General features: G+C 38.5%; 2 protein-coding genes across 4 annotated transcripts in view; both read left to right on the top strand.

Moving 5' to 3' along the window:
• Nucleotides 1-2,547: 2,547 nt before the first annotated feature.
• On the top strand, nucleotides 2,548-9,344 carry park7 (parkinson protein 7). The gene is made up of 6 exons (XM_007549635.2): nucleotides 2,548-2,757; nucleotides 3,816-3,917; nucleotides 5,473-5,532; nucleotides 6,448-6,517; nucleotides 8,015-8,101; nucleotides 8,959-9,344. Exons 1-6 carry the CDS (start codon nucleotides 2,668-2,670, stop codon nucleotides 9,117-9,119), a joined length of 570 nt encoding a protein of 189 aa, XP_007549697.1. The 5' UTR covers nucleotides 2,548-2,667; the 3' UTR covers nucleotides 9,120-9,344.
• A 226-nt stretch (nucleotides 9,345-9,570) lies between these two features.
• kcnab2a (potassium voltage-gated channel subfamily A regulatory beta subunit 2a) overlaps nucleotides 9,571-18,967 on the top strand; it is a 90,293-nt gene continuing 80,896 nt past the window's right edge. For 2 of the 3 annotated variants that reach the window (XM_007549624.2, XM_007549606.2), the window contains exon 1: nucleotides 9,571-9,673. The gene's annotated coding sequence lies outside the window, so the exon portion shown is untranslated. Of the gene's footprint in view, nucleotides 9,674-18,631; nucleotides 18,931-18,967 lie in introns of those variants that run through there. The other variant, XM_007549597.2, reaches the window with a different exon arrangement.

The raw sequence follows: 18,967 nt of genomic DNA, 5'->3' as shown, positions 1-18,967 counted from the left end.
TTCTACTATCTGCATTTAAAAGTTTGTCAGGATTTCTAATCATTTCTAATAAGTAATCTTTTTGTTTTCCTGAGGTCTAACGACGACATAACACAGAAGCTTGTCTCTCTTAGACTATCTTCAAAATAGGAAAGACAAGAAAACATGGCATTTAAGACAGCTGTTTTTCCTCCACAAACAGTCAGGGGACCTGAAAACAAAATTTCCAAAACTCACTTAAAAAAATTCCTTCAAAAAAGTGGTAACTATGCTACATTTTCAATATAAAATATTGCAAGTATTGTAAAATATAATACAAAACTCTTTGTAAGCATTATTCCCAGGGTTGCTAACTATAGTAGAGGGTACTGCACACTCCCTGATAAATTAACTTTATTAGAAAAAGATTTGCATCTTTTCCTTTTTGTATGTTTTGATTATTTTGACAATCAACACTTTAGACGTTTGTATTAGTTACTGAGAACAAGATCAAGGAAGTGGATAACTAATTCCGCATTTATCTTTTTTTAAAATAATTTTTCAAGCCTAGTTTTTAGTCACTTACAGACTTTAATAAGATAAAACTGTGCAAAAATAAAATAATGGCGTAATGGTTCCTTTCCTACTTGGTGACATATTCTGAGTCTAACGTGCTTGTGTGGAATTTTGTTGGAGTGCCTTTGTGGGTCTGCTTCGGTTCATCCCCAGCCACATGCGCTGGTAATCTTCACTGCTTCTTGAATTCACTGAGAGTTGCAGTAAACAACCTGCTGGCACTTACCCCCACGCTTTTGTCTAATCCACACTTTGTTGTTTCAAATATGATGATGAATCACAGCAGCAGAAAACAGACACACATACACACTTTAAGAGATGTGTGCCTGCAGACTAGAGCTTGAGACCCTAAGACTTACACTGCGATATGAGCTTCAAAATCTCTGATGCACAAGTTCTCAAACAGATTTTTATGATCGTCTTTGACAGTCACTTAACTGATTAATTTACTGATCGATAATCTATAATAAACCTGCAAACGGAGGACACATTTAGGTTTGCTTCAGGAACGTTTTCTTCAAGACATCTGTTCGCTTTAATGAAAGTTTCTTTAAAATACATTCAATTGTGCTCAAGCTTTCCACGGAAGCCTTGGCTAATACCTCCATCTGCTGGAGGAAAGAGTGAATTACATGAGACCGCAAAAATGTAATTGTAGTCACAGACGCCTCTTATTTATACTGTTAAATAGTGCATTAATTAAATGCCGATATGCATCATGGTCAAGAACCAAAAGTAGTTCAATTTCCAATTTCTCATATATTTAGTGTGTCAAATTGCATTTGATTTTGTTTGGGTTTTTTTTTTTAGTGTGCGAAAGATTTCAATGTTGAGAATAAGTTAAACAGTGACAGTTAAACAAGTTAAACAGAAGACAGTGAAGATGACAAGTTGTAAAAATGTCACAATTACGTTTCTATGTTTATTTATTTTAGATACCAAAACGACTTCTTGGATTAATTTCCCCAAATCCAGATTGTCTTGATAAGGATAGGGTTTGTACAGCTAGCTTGAACACTTTTACATTTGTCATGTTAAAATCTTAACTTTATTTATTCTCAGACGATTTAATGTGTTAGAACAATGTGACACATGTATAACTGTGAAGTACACAGCACATAAATACAGTTTTTAAACCTATTAACAATACAAAATTTTATAATTCTAATGCTAATTCCCTTCAGTCGATGTTTTGAAGAACCAGTTTTACAAAAAACAATTATAAATGCAAGTCGTTTGCACTATGTCTCAGAAACCAAGCTCATTCAGATTGAATGGAGGACGTCTGCAAAAATGTTAAAACTTTGCCCCAGATTCTCGACTGTATTTAAGTTTGGACTTTGACTGCAGCTTCTTTCAGGTTTTCTTTTAGGATTACTCCATCTTCCCAACAAATCTGACCACCACTAGGGGGAAGAAAGGGATGCTCATAGTGATGCTGGCATCACCATGTTTGGTTGCTTTGTTTCCACCACATACAAGTGTTTTACATATACTTACTTCATAATAATGCAAAACTTTTGGTCTACTACAAAAAAATCTCTGTAAAATACAATAAAGTTGAAACATTACAAAAAAGGTCAAAAAATTAAAGGGGCGTCAATACGTTTTGAGGCAAAGTATAGTTGAAACTTACAACTAAAACAAATCTGTTAATTCTCTTAGACAAAATTGTGCATTGCCTAATTGTAATTTAATTTTTGAATTATAATATTTAAGGTCAGGTTGTGGATATTGTTCCCAAAACCAGGTAAAAAAATATATATGGCGTTTGGAACAACTACATTTAAAATGTCAGTTGGATGAAGTCATTATTCAAAGCAAAATACTCCAGATTTCTGTTTACTTGGAACTTTAAACGTCCTGTAGTTATCTGAGAGATAAACATAATGAGAATTTCTTATATTTATTTTGGAGTTTCAACATTTTTATTTGTAATCTAAGTTCCAAACAGATTGAACATGTAAGCCTTCCAGGTTTAAGAAATGGAAGAACAACAGTGTCCAGACAGGGGGATAAAAAGATGCGGTCTGGCAACCTTCCTCCTGTCATATTCTCACCGTGAAGCACACCCGACGCTGCTTGAAGTTTGAAGCGTTTTTGCTTCTGCAGAAGCGAAACATTAAGCTGACCATGGCAGGAAAGAGAGCGTTAGTGATCCTGTCTAAAGGTGCAGAAGAGATGGAAACTGTGATTCCTGTGGACATCATGCGCAGAGCCGGGGTTCGTTCTGCACAGTTTATGCTATGTGTTAGCATGTTAGCCTGCTAGCATGAAATAACAGGCAACCTTACTGTGTCGCTAAGTTGAATTTTCTGCTGTAAATAACCATTTTAATATCTGTTAATCACAGTCATAATGAATAAAAGTCACAGAAAACTAAATACCCAAGCAATTAAGTTATGAGTGCTGAAATCCGCAATTTCATCACTCGCGTGTTTTTGTTTAGTCAGCTAAGTTGGCTAACTGTGGACGGTCCCCATAACCTTTGCAGGGAGTTCAAACGGGGACAAACTGAAATATCAGCGTCCAAACTCAATTAACCTCTAAACTTTATTAACCTTTCAAAATAAAGGTTTGTTTAAACCAGTGAAGTCAGGATGACGTGTTGTGATAATTTGCACCAGTGACGGGTGGGTACGTACCTCAAAAATACCCAATTACACACACACACCCACACACGCGCCGCACACACAAATACTAATGTAACAGTAGCACTATTTTAACATATTCAACAAGACATATGCAGAATTAAAATTGTGTTTCCCTCATACTACTGGTGCAAAAGACCGATTTTATTCAGATTATATTGCTATTATAATAGCAATATAAACCTATAATATTTGATATAATATTTGATATAATATTATGTCTTCATTGGAAGCCAGCATTTTTTTTTCTATGGAAAACTTTTAAAACTAATACAGTAGGTAGTGTGTATACATACATTGATGTTAGAACAGTTTAAAGCACTTGCAGTGACAACATTTAGTGTTTACTTGATTTTCTCAATCTCCAAATGGCGCAATAGATGGAAAATAGCATAACAACAAAGCTTGAGTACAAACAAGATATCTCACTTCTATACAAATTGTATATCTGTGTCTGGTGCTTTTTTGCTTAAAATATTTTCATTTACTCACATTACTTACAGTAAAAGTAAAAGGTATGGTGTAATAAAAGTTCTTAAAGTACTTCTAAAGTTTTTTTTTTCAAAGGTTATTTGATTAAATGTAACTAGTTACTGCCCTCGTCTGATGATAATGTGTTCACATCTGTAGATTGCAGTGACGGTTGCGGGTCTGACAGGAAAAGAGCCAGTCGTGTGCAGCAGAAGTGTTGTAATCTGTCCCGATGCCAGTCTAGAGGAAGCCAGCAAAGAGGTGAGTCTTTTGGTTCTCCAGTAAGCAGTCACAGTGAGTGCCTTACTGAAGATTTCGCAGCTCTTTAACTATTTTACAGGTTGTCACATTACAAATGCAACCTTCAATCCACATTAGTAAAGTGGAAGGAGAACAATTTCAGCCTGCATTTATATTGAGCTCACTTCATTCTGACACAACTAAATAAAATCCAGCGCAGAAATTTCCCTTCCAAAGTCCCCTGCTTGCAGTCCAGCTGTGTGTAATTTAATTTGAGTAAAAATTCACCTGTTCTGTGAAGGCCTCAGTGGAGAACATTAGTGAAGAAACAGCATCACAAAGTCCAAGAAACACAGCAAAGAGGACATGGATGAATTTGTGGAGCACTTAAGTTTATGCTTCAAACTTCTAACAGAGCACACTGTTCAATCCATAACACGAAGATAAAGAATAACTGCAAATCTGACATGATACTGATTTCTAACTAAGCTGACAGGCTGGGCTTAATTAAAAGGTTATTCTCTGATAACTTTGGAGGAGCTGCAGAGATCTAGAGCTCAGATGAGACAACTGTTTGTCATTCAGCCCACAACTCTGGCCTTTATTTGATAGTAGTAGGAAGAAAGCCATCGTTAGGAGGCCATGAGTAGTCTTGATTGCCGTCTGACAAAAGGTCCACACTTTGGCCCACATACACATGTGGTGTGTGTTGAAAGTCAACATTTCACTTAGCCCTAAACACAGCCCATAGTGAAACTGGGTGATGACACCATCATGCTGTGGGCTGCATTTTTTTTTAGCCGTGACAGAAATGCTGGTCAGAGTTCATGAGAAGATGGATGGAGTTGAAATAAAATGAGTTAGACTTGAGACTGCAACAGAGGGTCACTTTTCATGAGGTTGACAACACTAAATGTATAATCAAAGTTACGCTGAAAGAGTTTAAATCAAGACGTATTAAAATGCCCGAGCCCTGTTCCAGATGAGGATTGGTGGCAAGACTTGACAACTTCATCCAATCCGGTTAAAATTTCCCTTAAACAAACTGAACAGCTTTTGAAATCTATCAGCTACAATGGATTGTATTTTAGACTATTTAGACTAAGGAGGGAGAATATAAATACACTGCACACTTTTCATATTGTAAAATTGTTTTATAGCCATTTATTTTTCTTCCTCTTCACAATTATATGCCATGTTGTGTTGATCTATCACAGAAAATCTGAGTTAGTCACCTTGAACCTTTTCACATTTTGTCACCTCAGCCACAGACAACAATGTAGTTTTAATGTGACAAAATATGAAAAAGCTCAAGGGGTATGAATATGTTTGTAAGCCACTGTAATACAAGAAACCCTCTCACGGTATTTTATTTAGGTCTTCCATTTCCATTTACAGGCCTGGAATCTGCAGGATTTTTTCCATTCATTTGTTTTGTGATGTACTATGAATAAACTTCTATAGCAATATGCCTATGTGTGATTAATGTCCTGACTTTCAGTGAGAGGTGTTAACTGGTATGCTGGGTGATGGCTGCTGATCTTGCTGTGAAACTTTATCTGGTTTGGTTTTTCAGGGCCCTTATGATGTGGTGCTTCTGCCAGGAGGAATGCCAGGAGCCAAGAATCTGGCAGAGGTGAGAAAATTACACGCGACGCTTTGTTCATTTGTTCGTTCCTCCACCTCCACGATGAGTGCAGTGGGAATTTAAATTAAGCAGAGAGAAACTCTTCGGGCACCTATGGTAAAAGTTCAGATGAGTTTATTTGTTAAAGTAAAAATGGAAATTGGGAACAATAACAAGACTAAAATGACAAATATCTTAATACGCTTACTCCATAAACTGCTTTTTTAGATTTAATTTTCTGCTATTGACTCAAATTTAATCTGTTTCTGAGGGGGAGGAGATTGATTTTGCTATAATAATTCACTGGAGACATGATTTAATTGTTAGAGATGAGCAGCAAAGCAAACACACCCAACTCTCAAGAGCTTCAGATGTGACAAAGGACGATCTCAGCTGGCTGCTTTGTGCTTATTTGTACCCAGATACACTTTTCTCCTCTCTTAAGAACTGTTGCAACCTGATTTCCATGAACGCTTTGTAGCTTCTCACAACTAAACATGTGGATCACTCATCCACATGTTTAGTCTCTACATTATCCTGTACAAGCTGCAACCTAGTAAAGTCTTATGAACAAGTCGGAGCATCTGGCTGTTCCAATCCTACTCTGCATCCAGTGGTTCAGTTTTTATGCTCCTTTAATGTAGAACAAAGTCCAAGTCAACTGCAAAAATGCTGAAACACAGTAAAAAATGTAAGTCTGTTGAAATGATAAAATTTTATATTTACAGTAAATGTATTTATGGAAATGTTAGACTATATATAAATCTGTGATTGTGCATGCTGTATTTTCAGAGAAATGCTGTTGCATGTGTTTAACATACTGCCACTGTGTGTTAATATAATATAGTCAGCATATACACAGTACCATCACATGGTCTGCAAATGACTCACTGTGCATCTGTTTTCTTCTTTTTTTTTCTACAGTCTCCTGCTGTGAAGGAGGTGTTAAAGGACCAAGATGGCAGAAAAGGCCTGATTGCAGCCATCTGTGCAGGTACAGCATATGAAAACAAACAAATCTTAATTATACTGGGCTAACCTCTTTAATTTTAAAAATGATTTAAGTCAAAACATTATAAAAGGGAGGTGCAAGCTTATAAAATCTAACAAATGTAAAACAAAGACGACTCAAAATATAAAATGTGCTGCACTTAAGATTGTATTTTGTACTTTTTCTATACTACCGACATAATTTACTGGGTTTTGTTTTGTGAAATTGCAGCACTGCAAGTCTATCCGTTTCTGTGACTTGTCCTTGGCAATGTCTTGTTTTTGAACATATGACACTAAGATGAAATAGTAGGAGACAGAACAGAAAGTCTCCTGTACTTAAGATGGCTTCTGCCTGAAAGCATGGAGTAACATCTGTAAAAGACATTGAGGCGATATGATGGGAGAGGCTTGCAATGCCACAGAAGTTAACAGAGACATCCTATCTTCGTGGATTCAACCGAAAGCAGCATAGCTGATGAGACAGCTGTTTCCCCTACAGACAGACAGGAACCAAAGATAAACCTGGGACTTATTGTTCTGGATCTGAAATTAGGGGCTTTTTCATAAACTATCTCTGTCCCCTAATGTCACACTTCATTAGCTTGTGGTCACTGGCGAACCTCCCCTGCCCTTCGTGGCACACAAGTGAAAGGTTGCGCATATGCTGGTGTCCCTGAACAGACCCACAAGCACTTAGATTTTATCTGACAGCCTTCCAGGGCAGAGACAGGATGCAGGAAAGATGTCTCAAACAGGGACAGTGAACCAGTGCGGGAAAGTGGATTGAAGGGTGTCCTAAATATGACTGGAATCCTCTCAGGAATACACGCCTTAATGAAACAGGGAGAGGGTGCATCATGAGATGAACTTCAGGTTTTTTTCCTTGACTCAAGGAGCGGAAAAAGAGCTTCAATTGAAATGACTCACTGTGCGTATCTCCCATTCATCAGAAAGTAAATTAATGTTTCTCTGCATCTGCCATGCCGTTAGTTTCTGTACCCAGACTGGCGTCCTCCGGGTGGGGACTCGTAACAGGAGTAGCTTGGCTTCAACTGGCAGTCTGCTGCTCTGCCAGTGGGGAAAGTGTAATCTTGAGACAGCACGGGAAGGCAGCCAAAGCACCGTGATCAATAACTTTCTATTTATTAACAGTTTTTGGATGAGCTCACAGCAGCGCTAGGGCATTACCAAAGTTAATGCAGCAGAAGTCGGCGTCCTCGGCCTCTCCTTTTTATTTCGCTCCCTTTCCAGAGTGCTGCAGAGTCTTTGGAGAGGAGCTGAAACTGTATACTGTGCGAGTGTATTCTTAGAAACAATGCAAAGGTTGAGGACACCTTCAGGACACGCCGTAATCAGATATTGAGTCATTCATTTCTTATTAACCAGAATATATAAAAAGATTTTCTAAAACTGATAAAGTTGGTTATTTCTATATTCTTTTTTGTGTACGAGTCTAAAAGCTTTTAAACACACGTGAACCAGCTTGGCTCTTCTTCAGGTCCGACCGCTCTTCTGGCTCATGGCATCGGTTACGGCAGCACAGTCACCACACATCCAGGCATGAAGGAGAAGATGATGGTTGGAGGTAAAAACATTGTTGACCTTGATTAGTTTGCGGTACCCCTCAAAAGTTTTGATTCCCCTTTAAAAATGTTCACATTGTTCATTTTACAACAAAATATTTTAGTGTATTATATATGTATTTTATGTGATCAAAATATTCCATCATTATAAAGTAGACTGTTTTTTTTTACAAATAATATTTCAAAACTGTGCTTTTGTATCTGCCGCCCCTGAAGGGATGCTCTCGCATTAGCAGCTCCACGTCGTTTTTTTGTATGGCTCTACTAGCTTTTCACATCTAGTTTGATTATTACCATTTTTTTGTTTTTGTTTTGAGCATTCATTTTGGTAAAAATAGCTCAAGGTCTGTCAGATTGCATGCATGGCAGCTGTGGACATCAATTTTCAAGTTTTGCAGTTGATTCTCGATTAAATTTTTGTCTGGACTTTTCTAAATATGTATGCATGAGCTTTGATGTAAACCACTACCAGATTCTGTTTGGTGTAGAAAACCATGTTTCATTGTTCTTCCACTGAAGTCATGAACCTCTTTATGTCACAACACAAAATCTCAAAAAAATTATATTGAGGTTTGTGGTTGAAGGCATCAAAAGGTTGACTGCAGCTGGAATTGTACGTATCTGTAAAGGACAGCAGATGGTGCTGTACCAGCTCTTTGATTGCTTGTAAAGAATCATGTCACTGCAGTTGTGAACAGAGCAGAGAAACAGCACTGAGTTGAGGGAAGATGCAGTCATTTGACGGAACATACTAGAACTAAGTGCGGTGAAACAATGGCAGGTTTTATGTTTGTGAATCTGAGCTGTGGCTCCAAGCTCACACCGTGCCATCCTAATGGTATTGTTCTGTCTTTTTTAGATCACTATAAATATTCAGAAGCTCGAGTGCAGAAAGATGGGCATTACATCACCAGTCGTGGGCCAGGAACCAGTTTTGAGTTTGCCCTGACGATCGTAGAGGAACTTATGGGGGCTGAGGTTGCAGCTCAAGTCAAGGCTCCTCTCGTGATGAAAGACTGACTCTAAAGTTCCCTCACCACTCTGGAGAAAATGTGACACCTAAACATCTGGCTATCTCTATTGCACAGCATTATTTCTGCAAATAAAAGGCAAATTATCACTGCATAATTACCACAAATGACTTCCACATAAATTTCCTCTGTTTGGTTCGTTGCCTAAATAGCTTCCTCTTTGTCTTGACAGCTTCCATTGTGCAGTCATTAAAAGTGTAGGTGTGAAGGCTCAGTTTGTCTTGCCTTGTGGTGTGTTGCTGGTGGAGGTCACTTTGACTTGTTTTTACTTGCTTGTTTTTAACGCCTAAATATAGGCTGTATAATGTAACGCATGAAGGAACGCTATTCGGGACGCGGGAAGAGGAATCCAAAAAGACTGGCAGCTGTCCTTAGCCAATGAAGAGCTTTGGCTCGTCTGCAGTTGTGTTTTAACGGGCCAATAGGACTCCGCTCAGAGCGAGAGGGCGGGGCTTAGACGCAGCGCATGGTGGCTGTGTAAGAGCAACAAAATTCAGAGGGTCTTCACCCCAGCCGAGAAGGAAGAGCAGGATTCTGTCAAAGGTAGGGAGAAAGGTGTTTTTCCCTCTATGACTCGCATGTGTTATTCGGGTTATTTCGACTCCTATAAACGCCACATATGAGTTCAGTCATGTTCAAATCCGAGATTTATTGTGAACGCAGCGTTTGTGACGGTAAGTTACAGCGAATGGTGTCGAAATGTAGACGAGATCAGGACGTTCCTCCTCGCCCCACAGCGACCCGGACAGGGTTTAACATCATTACCGTACTCGGGTTGCTGTATTAGCCACTGATTAGCTCGCTCACTGTTCTGAGTGGACCGCATCGAGTTCGCTGCAGTCCAGGCCAAATTTGATTGGCTTCATAGCCCGGGGAGAGTAACGGTCGAGCGACGTCTGTTTCCAGTACACGCGCTCACAGTTAAGAGATGCGTTACCCGCTGAACGCACGAAGCGGCGGGACGTCATATCTTCAACACACTGAGACGGCGCTCTGCAGATGTGAGGCGACGTGGAGCCGTCAGTTCCAGAAGCTCTCCATCCTCAGCAGATGCTGTAGCTGCAGAGTGAGGCTGGGCTCTATGATCGCTGTCGCTAATGCGGTGCGGCAGAGGCCAGGTTAGAAGTGCTGTGCTATGCAGGCTGAGACGTCTCTGTGTGACACAGGAAGCTTAGTCATATTTCTTGAGATGGGAAAAAACAACCCTATTCTAACAGGAAAGAGTATAATTCTAAAACTAACAGAAGCATTTTCCAACATAACCTGATGTAAAGAGATGTCAGTGATGGAGGTTGTCAAGGTGATGCCTTGACATTTACTTTTGCACCCTCAACAAGAATAATCAAAGGTGTTATTTTCACTTCTGTCTCTTTACATAGGCAGTGAATAAACTGCAAGTTCTCTTCTGGTACACCGCGTGCTGCACTTGCAGGGGAAAGATCTCTAATACCGAGCTCAGACACAGAGCCGTCTCAAGGTGTAACCAAACCTAGCTGCTACTTTGGGCCCTCTGTGCAGCACAAGTGTAACTCATAAATGGATTCAAAACACACAAATGAACATGTTAAAATGTTTCTTTTTGGTTATTTTTGATTAATATGGCTGACTACTAAAGAAACCCCAAATTTTAGCTTTCCAGAAAACTGAAAAAAGTGATCTGTGTCTTCCTCAACACACATCTCTCAGGTACGACTTAATTAGCAGAGCTTGGCTGCATGATAAGGAGGAAATTTAGCTTCTTGATTAAGGTGTGTATGACCAGAGATGCGTCTAAATTTTCAAGACAGCAGCTTTGTGGACTGGAGTTTGAGACCCCTACTGTGCATTTTTAATGGTGTTTAGGTCATGTCAGTTTGCAGACTAATCAACCACTGTGGTACAATGCTTGGCATTTATACATGTCATAGTAGAGAAAAATAGGATTTTTCAAGTCCTATTGAAAAATGACATAAACAGTGGACCAAGATCAGTGCATGACATGGCTCATCATGTATTCATAATTTAGATTAATATAATATACAAGATTTACAAACTTGTGGATTGTAAATCCTCAAGTTCCTCACTTTTTCTCATTTGGGATTCTCATTTGCTTGACGTAATCTTTAGCTTACTGACTTTAACAAATCATTATTGCATTCCAAACAGTACTTTGTGCATATTGATAGTAAAGTCAATATGACCAACTCACCAAATATATTATTGGCAAGGAGATTGAATGCAGTTTACATGGGATAATAAAACCAACCAAACACTGAACTCAGGCTGTCCTTAGTGATTGCGATATTTCACAAAGTGATTTTGTGATATCACAACATGATGTATGTCATGATTACAACATTGATCATGTTGTGATAAAGGGGTTAGATTCTACCCCCTTTAAAATGAGTTGCTACACACTATGAAATGTCTTATCACATTCTGTAACATCAGAATGAGCATAAAGAATGAGCATTAAAGACGATTAAAAAGCAAACTTTGTATTTCAAAGAGCTGACAAAGTATTAACTATAATCACTTGGCAGTAAATACGCTTGATTGTCATGTCAACAGTAGAGATGCACTGATGAGATTTTTTTCTGTCCGATGCTGTTTTTTTTTTTTTTTTTTGGAAAAATTGGCTTTGAACAATTCAGATCTTTTTTTCTCTCTGACAAAAAGCACAGTAGAAAAAAAAATACTGCAATAGAGTTGGTAGTTTTGACTTAAACTGAAAATTAAGAAATAACAATGATCCCCGTTATGCTTCAAAACATGTCCTTAACATTTGCCAGATTTTTATTAAGTTGCATAAAAGTGTGTCAGATATGATTCTGGTTTAAATGTTTCTAAACTGTATAAGACAACTGTTGTTTGTGTTTTTGCATTTATTGAAGAGGAAAAAAAGGTTCAGTATATGACTTCGCTAATCAGAGGCCTTTCAAGGAAATGTTTTCATCTCGGTCATAATATAACATTACTAATAATTTTTTAAGAATTTCTGTTTCTCTGTGCTGGAGTCACATGCATGCAGAAACCACTAAATGGTCAATATATGCTAGAGCAGAATACATTTAACTGGTTTGTCCAACCTTTTCACCTTATTTAACAGAGGTTTGTGTAATAAGTAATTTGAAACATCTGTAGATCAAGCAAATGCACTTTATGTGATTACCCCAGTTTAATTGTTGGCATAAAACTTTATAGGGATGATTACATTTAAAAACAAACGAGTCTCGGACAATTCAAAAGAGAAATTTTTGGTGCTTTGTGATGGATTGAAGTGGAAGTGAGGCCCCAGATCGAATTGTTCTTCAAGCCCTGAGCAGACCTGGGCTGGCTCTGTTCAGATAGGAAGCGCTTCTCTCGAGGCATGCTAAACTGACCTGCAGAAAGCAGGGGTCATTCAAATTAGAAAGCAAGTCAGTTGGTTCTTTTACCGGCTTTTACTACCAGAACAGCAGTAAGTCTAAAAAAAGACTGGTTGCTTTACCAATTTCAGTGCATCAAGAGAGGTTGCTCTTGTTAAAATCACATGATGTCAAAACTACGAAGGTGCACCTGTGTGTGATGAATACCCCTGGCTACAATCTGGAAAGTTCAGGCTAGCTGAGCTTAGTCACTTTAGACAGGACCATGCCTTACATGTTGTGGAAACATCATTACATTATGTATCCAAGCTCAAGATAATCTTTTCCAGGATACAATGTGAGCATAAAAATGACTTTCTTGACAACCATCTTGATGACAACACATAGCACAGGCTCATTAATGTGCGTTTTATTTTATTTTTTTCTTTTCTTTTTTTTTCATTTGGATATTTCTGGAACGTTAACATTTTGCGCTGTTGCACATAACATGCTAGAATTATTCTGCTTGAGCAGCTGTACAGTAAAGAGCTGGAGGCCTGGCTCCCTATTTCTGGATGGGGCAGAAGACGGTGGGTTGGGGGAGGGGTGAGGCTATAGTCTCCGACTGAGTCAGTGGTTTAGCTAATGATGCAATTAGACTGCTGTGTTTTGCATCTCCTGATTAGATCCCTTACTCACAATGGCCTGTCTGCAATAAAAACAGAAACGGCTCACTTGTTTTGTTTTTTTCTTTGTTTTTTTTTTTGTTTTTTTACAAGCAGTTGGAGTTTTATCATGCAGTAACATGCGTTACATCATAAGCAACACATTAACTGACTTGGCTCTTGCTTTTGGAATGGTATTGACATTATAGGTCATTTGACATATTGGAACCACAGTAGCTTTGTAACTGAATGAATCTTCTCTAGGTCTACCAGTATGTTTGTAACAATTTGTAGACCAAAAAGTAAACACTGCACTTAAACGTCAAACTCGTAGAGATTGGGTAATTGGTAAGCTGTCCTGTTACTCAAAAGGATAAGCAAGAGAACACTTACAGATTTGTGGCATCGTCCAACTTAGTGATGCAGGTGTCAATTTCCAGACTTCTTTGTTTTACTCAATTTTGGTAGACATAGGAAGTCTTATCTTTTACTGTTGGCCACAGCAATGGTAGTTAGTCCATGTTACCTTATTGCTTTGTTTTGCAACAGCTCTGTTTTCCATAAGAATTATTTTTACTTTAGTCTGTTTCAGGTTTCAAGAAAGGGTCCTGATCAGAATGTGTTTCTGATTTAATATCATCTATTAGTTTTCTTGTGCTGCAAGTTATTGTTGCTTTATTTCAGTCACAATTGTAGCAAATCAAGTTAAGATACAATAAAGAAGATTCTTGTTAATAGATACGGTATTGTGACAAAGGTTTTGTAGTGTCTGCTCAATTTTGCCTATTTTGAGCTGCTTTCAGAACAAGCCATTTTGGGTCACTTTAAAACCAAATAAGCTGCTGGTCACGCCCCACCAAATCAGCATTTACTCTTGCATGTAAAAAAGGCTGCAAACAGATGTGCACTTATACAACTGTGAAAAGCAGAAGTAGAGCATCCTGCACAACCAACAAGAAGTGGTCTCTGCATGGCAATTCAACAAAACTCTTTTCCAGCAGCTGTTATGCAACCAAATGTCCCGAAGCTCCACTTGGCTTGCTAGGTGACAGGCTGATCTTCGCCTTGGTTGCTAGGTGGGGGGCAGTGCTGTCTGACTAGTGACGTTACATTCTAAGGTTTTTAAAATGGCTCATTTTCCAGATACCAAAAATACATTGACTTATTGCCAAAAAATGGCTGGGTGGTTTTGTTAAATTGCTTTGGCATACTTTAGAGCCAGAGACACAAATTGAAGTACAAAACATGCAAAAAGACCTAAAACTGGTAAGGCTCATGATGCTGGCTTATTTTCACATCCACTGTTGGAAATAAATTGTTGTCAAACTGCCAACATTGTATTAATGACCGGTTTAAAGCTGGATCATTCATACATTTTGTCTTCAATAAAAATACACATTCTGTGGATGCACACATGACGGCATTACCTGTCGCATAAAACAGACACCAGGGTAAACACTTTATTTTTGTGGATGTCAAAACTCCAACTAGTGTAGTCCCTGAAATGTGTTGACAGCGTCTGTGAATACCTTTCTTGGCTGTCTTATTTACTGGGTCAGGAGCTAAAAAAGGAATCGTGACTCTGTGTTAACAAGAAGAGTGAAGCTAAAGGTGAAAACCTATCTCTGTGTCTTCCAAGATGTGAAAATTACTTGTCTTGTTAAACATTTGGTGTTTAACCTAAGAGTTTAACAATGAATCTGAATGGCCAGTGTCATTAAAAAAGAAAATCATAAGCAGCTTCACAGGGAATGCATTAAACGACAGATTTTTACCGAGTGGAAAAGTACTAGAGAAATGGGTGAATGTCATTTTTCTTCTGGTGACATCACTTTTTTCTCCTCTGCTTGATAAGTCGTAAGAGCTTTATAAGCTTTTTCTTTATATAGCAGCAGAAAATGATGGTCTGAGTGTTTCCTAAATGGCTGAGCTGGTTTAAAACATAGCAGGATTGCAAGCACCTGGTCCAATCACAGGTGCATCAGCCTTTTCCTTATGCATTTGTCTGACAAACATTTGATTTAGTCACACACAACATACAGTGATGGTTAGAAGTTTACCAATGCTCTTCATATGGAAGATTTATTTGTTTTGGGTTTTCTATGACTCATTGGAATAATTCTTTTTCCAAAGTGGAATGATACAAAAAGCAAACAACTTTGGTTCACTTTTAAAAATAAGAATTGGGAGGACAGATTTGATTTAAATACAAAACCTTCCTGAATTATACACACAGGTTCAAATATATACTGCTAATACTTAGTTAAATGCCTCTTAGCAGGTTGCAGAGAAATGATCCACTTTCTATTTAAACATTTCTGGTCAGTTTTGGTTGCATATTAGAATCCTGAGAAGTGGTAGTGCTCGTCTAAGCCAGTTGTTTTGCTGACATAAACCAAGTCCAGAAATGCTCGGTAGGGTTGCGGACGGGGACATTCCAGCAGCTTCATTTGCCTGGTAGGGCTGCAGTTATTAAGATTGACTATAAAAAGTTGCTGACGCCAAAGTTTGTCGTTGACACATCCCAAAGAACCTTGTCATTGTTTTTATAACTGGCAGGCACTACAGGAAGTTTGTCTCCATTTTCCTGACAGAAATGGAAACTGAAGAATTTTCCTTCAGTGGCAGCCCTACTGCGGTTCATGAGCTTGAACACAAACACTGCTGTGTGCCAACTTTAGGTTTTATGGAGGTAAAACCTGCTTCTTTTTATGCGTATCACTTCAATCTATATACATGCATCGGGCATGTTGTGCTGCAGTGCGACGAGGCAGAACTGATAAATGAACTTCAGCTGTGGGTGGGCTAGTTGTGTTTGCAGAATCAGTGACACTTAGAAATTGAAGAAATAAATGGTAGAAACCATTTCATCCAGAAAAAAAATGGTTGAAATGCAGCAAAAGCCAAAATTAACACAATATTTTTGTCACTGATAGTGTTTTTAAACTTCCAAATGGCACTGTATGAAGGCTGGACAAGGAGCAAAAAGACTGGACAGTCCAACATCATCGTGAAGTTCTAGATTAGACAATTTGAAGGACATTTTTTTGAAAATACTTCCTCTTGCGTTACTTAGTTTTGTTCATTTATATTTGGTCCATGTGTGAATTAATGTGACAAATTCATGCACTCCATAATATCAATGGCAAACCATGCCCTGTTGCTAAAAGTTTTTTCAGATGCATATGGATTCAGAGAAATTCTCTGTGTGTTGTGGCGTCATCAGTAGGTGGCAGGTGATTTTCCACTCTTAATGTAACAAATGGAATGGAGCATTCAATTACGTCTGCCTCAAATTCAACACCAGAAGAAAAAAATCTTCCCAGTCAGACGGCATCGTGAGAGGACTGCAAGGCAGTTCCAGAGATTTTTTCGTGTCAGGTAAACTTTGCAGTAAGGTGAGAGGGGAAAACAAAACCTCAGACCATCAACATTCTGTTAATTCTAAGGTTAACGATTAGCTCCTGCACTCATGCTATCCTTTTAGAAATACTCTGGCAGTCTGTTTCATAAATGTTGTTTAAACAGCAATAACATTAAGTTAAACCTCTATCAGCTTTTTGAGTGCCGTGGTTTTATAACTGATCGATTTGTGCTTGCATCATTTGCAAATACTGTTTGCTGGGTGGGGCCAGCTTCTCAGAAGCTGCAGTCGTTAATACGGCCTTTAAAATTCAAACCATGTCGCACAGTAATCGGATTTGATGTTCAGAAGTTTATATCATATCCATGTATTGATTCCCATGGAGAAGTAATTGTCTCTCTGGATGTCTCCATGAGGTTGTGAGTGGGCTGTCATGAAGGTTTAAGATATCTGAGGTGGATTTTGTGGTAAAGGCTTTTCAGCATACAGGTATGTGTGCTTGTGTTTCTTCCCTTTTATGTGATACACTATATTAACTTTTATTTCTTGGAGCTCCTAAAACATATGCAACCCTCTCTTCTCTGACCTATAATCATTTTGAGCAGTACAACATATCCAGATTCCTAAAACTGAGATGACATCAAACTAAATCTGACATTAATGTTGTTTATTGAATTTACAGAACTTTGCAAAAGTATTCACTTTTTCGTATTTTGCCATGTTACAATGTATTTTAATAGGATTTAATATGATTGCCATTCTTAATGATGTGAAGCTTTACATCATTAAGAAGGAGAGAACGACAATGAGGGATAAGAATGAACTTTTCTGTAAAAGACAGAAATCTTCAAGCAAATTATCACGTATAACTACAGCTTTTTATCCAGTCTGAATGGTCAAATAGATTAAGCTATGTCTGACTGGATGAAAATAGTGAGCAGCAGGTTACACGTCTTACCACAGAATCTCAATTGGATTTGCTCTTGGACTTTGACTGAGCCATTCTAACAAATGAAATGTGCTTTGATCTAATAACCATGTTTACATCAGTACTTCTGACAGGGGAACCTTTGCCTCAGTCTAGAGTATTTCACAGCTTCAAACAGGTTTTCCTCCAGAACTGCTCTATTTTTCAACCCAAACAAATTTCCCATCAACTCAGATCAGCTTCCCTGTCCCTGCTAAACAGAAACATTCCCCAGCATGATTCTGACACCACCAGTGTTCAGGGTGACGAGCACATGCAGCATTTTGCATGTTGGTTCTCATCTTACCAGAGAATCCTCTTCCACGTTTCAGCTGTGTCCCCTACATAACTTGTGAAAACTGCAAACAGGTTTATTTTTTACAGCTTTCTACCAGGGGTCTCTTGGCTGCTGCTTTGATTAATGCTACCCTTGCCTGGCCAGTCATGTTAGGTCAAGTTTATTTGTATCGCAACAATGCTGGTCAAAGTGCTAATACACGCATAATACAGTAACCAATTATGAAACAGGCAATAAACTTTCAATTTGTCAAATGTCATTGTCAACATCATCAAGTAAAATACATCAGACATGTCGATCACTTACTCCTAGTCAAAGGCAACTTTTAACAGGTTCAATTTTAGCCTTAATTTAAAGGAACTCAGTGTTTCAGCATCTTTGCAGTTTTCTGGAAGTTTCTTCCAGAGTTGTGGTGCATAGAAGCTGAATGCTGCTTCTCCATGGTCAACAGGTCAGCACGTCTTGGTAGGTTTGTTGTGTCTTGCGTCTGCCGCATAATGATGATTCTCACTGGATTTTATTTAGGGGTTTCAGACTCGAGGGTCGCTGAATACAAACACGTCAGTCTTTTCAGGTTTTTATTTGTAAACGCGTATAAAAATCTTGTATCATTTTCTTTTCACTTTACACTTGTGTACTACTTCTTGTTGGTCCGTTACATAAAATTCCAATAAAATGCATAAAGTTTTTGGTTGTAATGGAACAAAATGTGCTAAACATTCAAAGGGTCATGAATGTCTTTTTTTGTAAAACACTACAAATTGTTGCAGAACTATTTACAGGGACTCTGGCTGACTGAATGCATGCTTACTCACATGCTGAAAGTGTATGAGGAGGTGTGTGGCTGAGAGAGGGGAGGGGCATTTCCTTTCTCATCTGCTCTGCTCAGTGACTCCAAGCTTGCACGTTTCTTCTGTCACTTCTATTCATCGCCTATAGTCTTTCTCTTCTCTTTTCCCCTCTATTTGCACTTTCGTTCTGCCTCATGGTCTCGTGTCAGACATACATGCTGTTCTCGCGCATAATCTTGTTCACGGTGGATCTCGCAGTCTCCACTCTCGCATCCCTCTCCTCTGCTCTCTGCTTTCTGCTTTCCTGCTCTTTATCTTGGATTTCGGCTGCTGCTCTGCATCCATCCCTCCCTTCTGGTCACTGCGTCAGCAATCGGCTTCAGACTGAGGTGGGTGTGTATTTTTTATTTATTTATTTTTTGTAGG

This window comes from Poecilia formosa, unplaced genomic scaffold (assembly GCF_000485575.1).
Source record: "Poecilia formosa unplaced genomic scaffold, Poecilia_formosa-5.1.2 Scaffold2, whole genome shotgun sequence".
NCBI lineage: Eukaryota > Metazoa > Chordata > Actinopteri > Cyprinodontiformes > Poeciliidae > Poecilia > Poecilia formosa.
This window is presented reverse-complemented; position numbering and strand designations above follow the sequence as displayed.

Bases quoted from the DNA above. Each gene is read 5' to 3' on its own strand.
- park7 (XM_007549635.2), top strand. From the start codon at position 2,668: ATGGCAGGAAAGAGAGCGTTAGTGATCCTGTCTAAAGGTGCAGAAGAG. The intron at 5,533-6,447 runs GTGAGAAAATTA...TTTTTTCTACAG, and splicing joins GAGCCAAGAATCTGGCAGAG to TCTCCTGCTGTGAAGGAGGT. The intron at 8,102-8,958 runs GTAAAAACATTG...TGTCTTTTTTAG, and splicing joins GGAGAAGATGATGGTTGGAG to ATCACTATAAATATTCAGAA.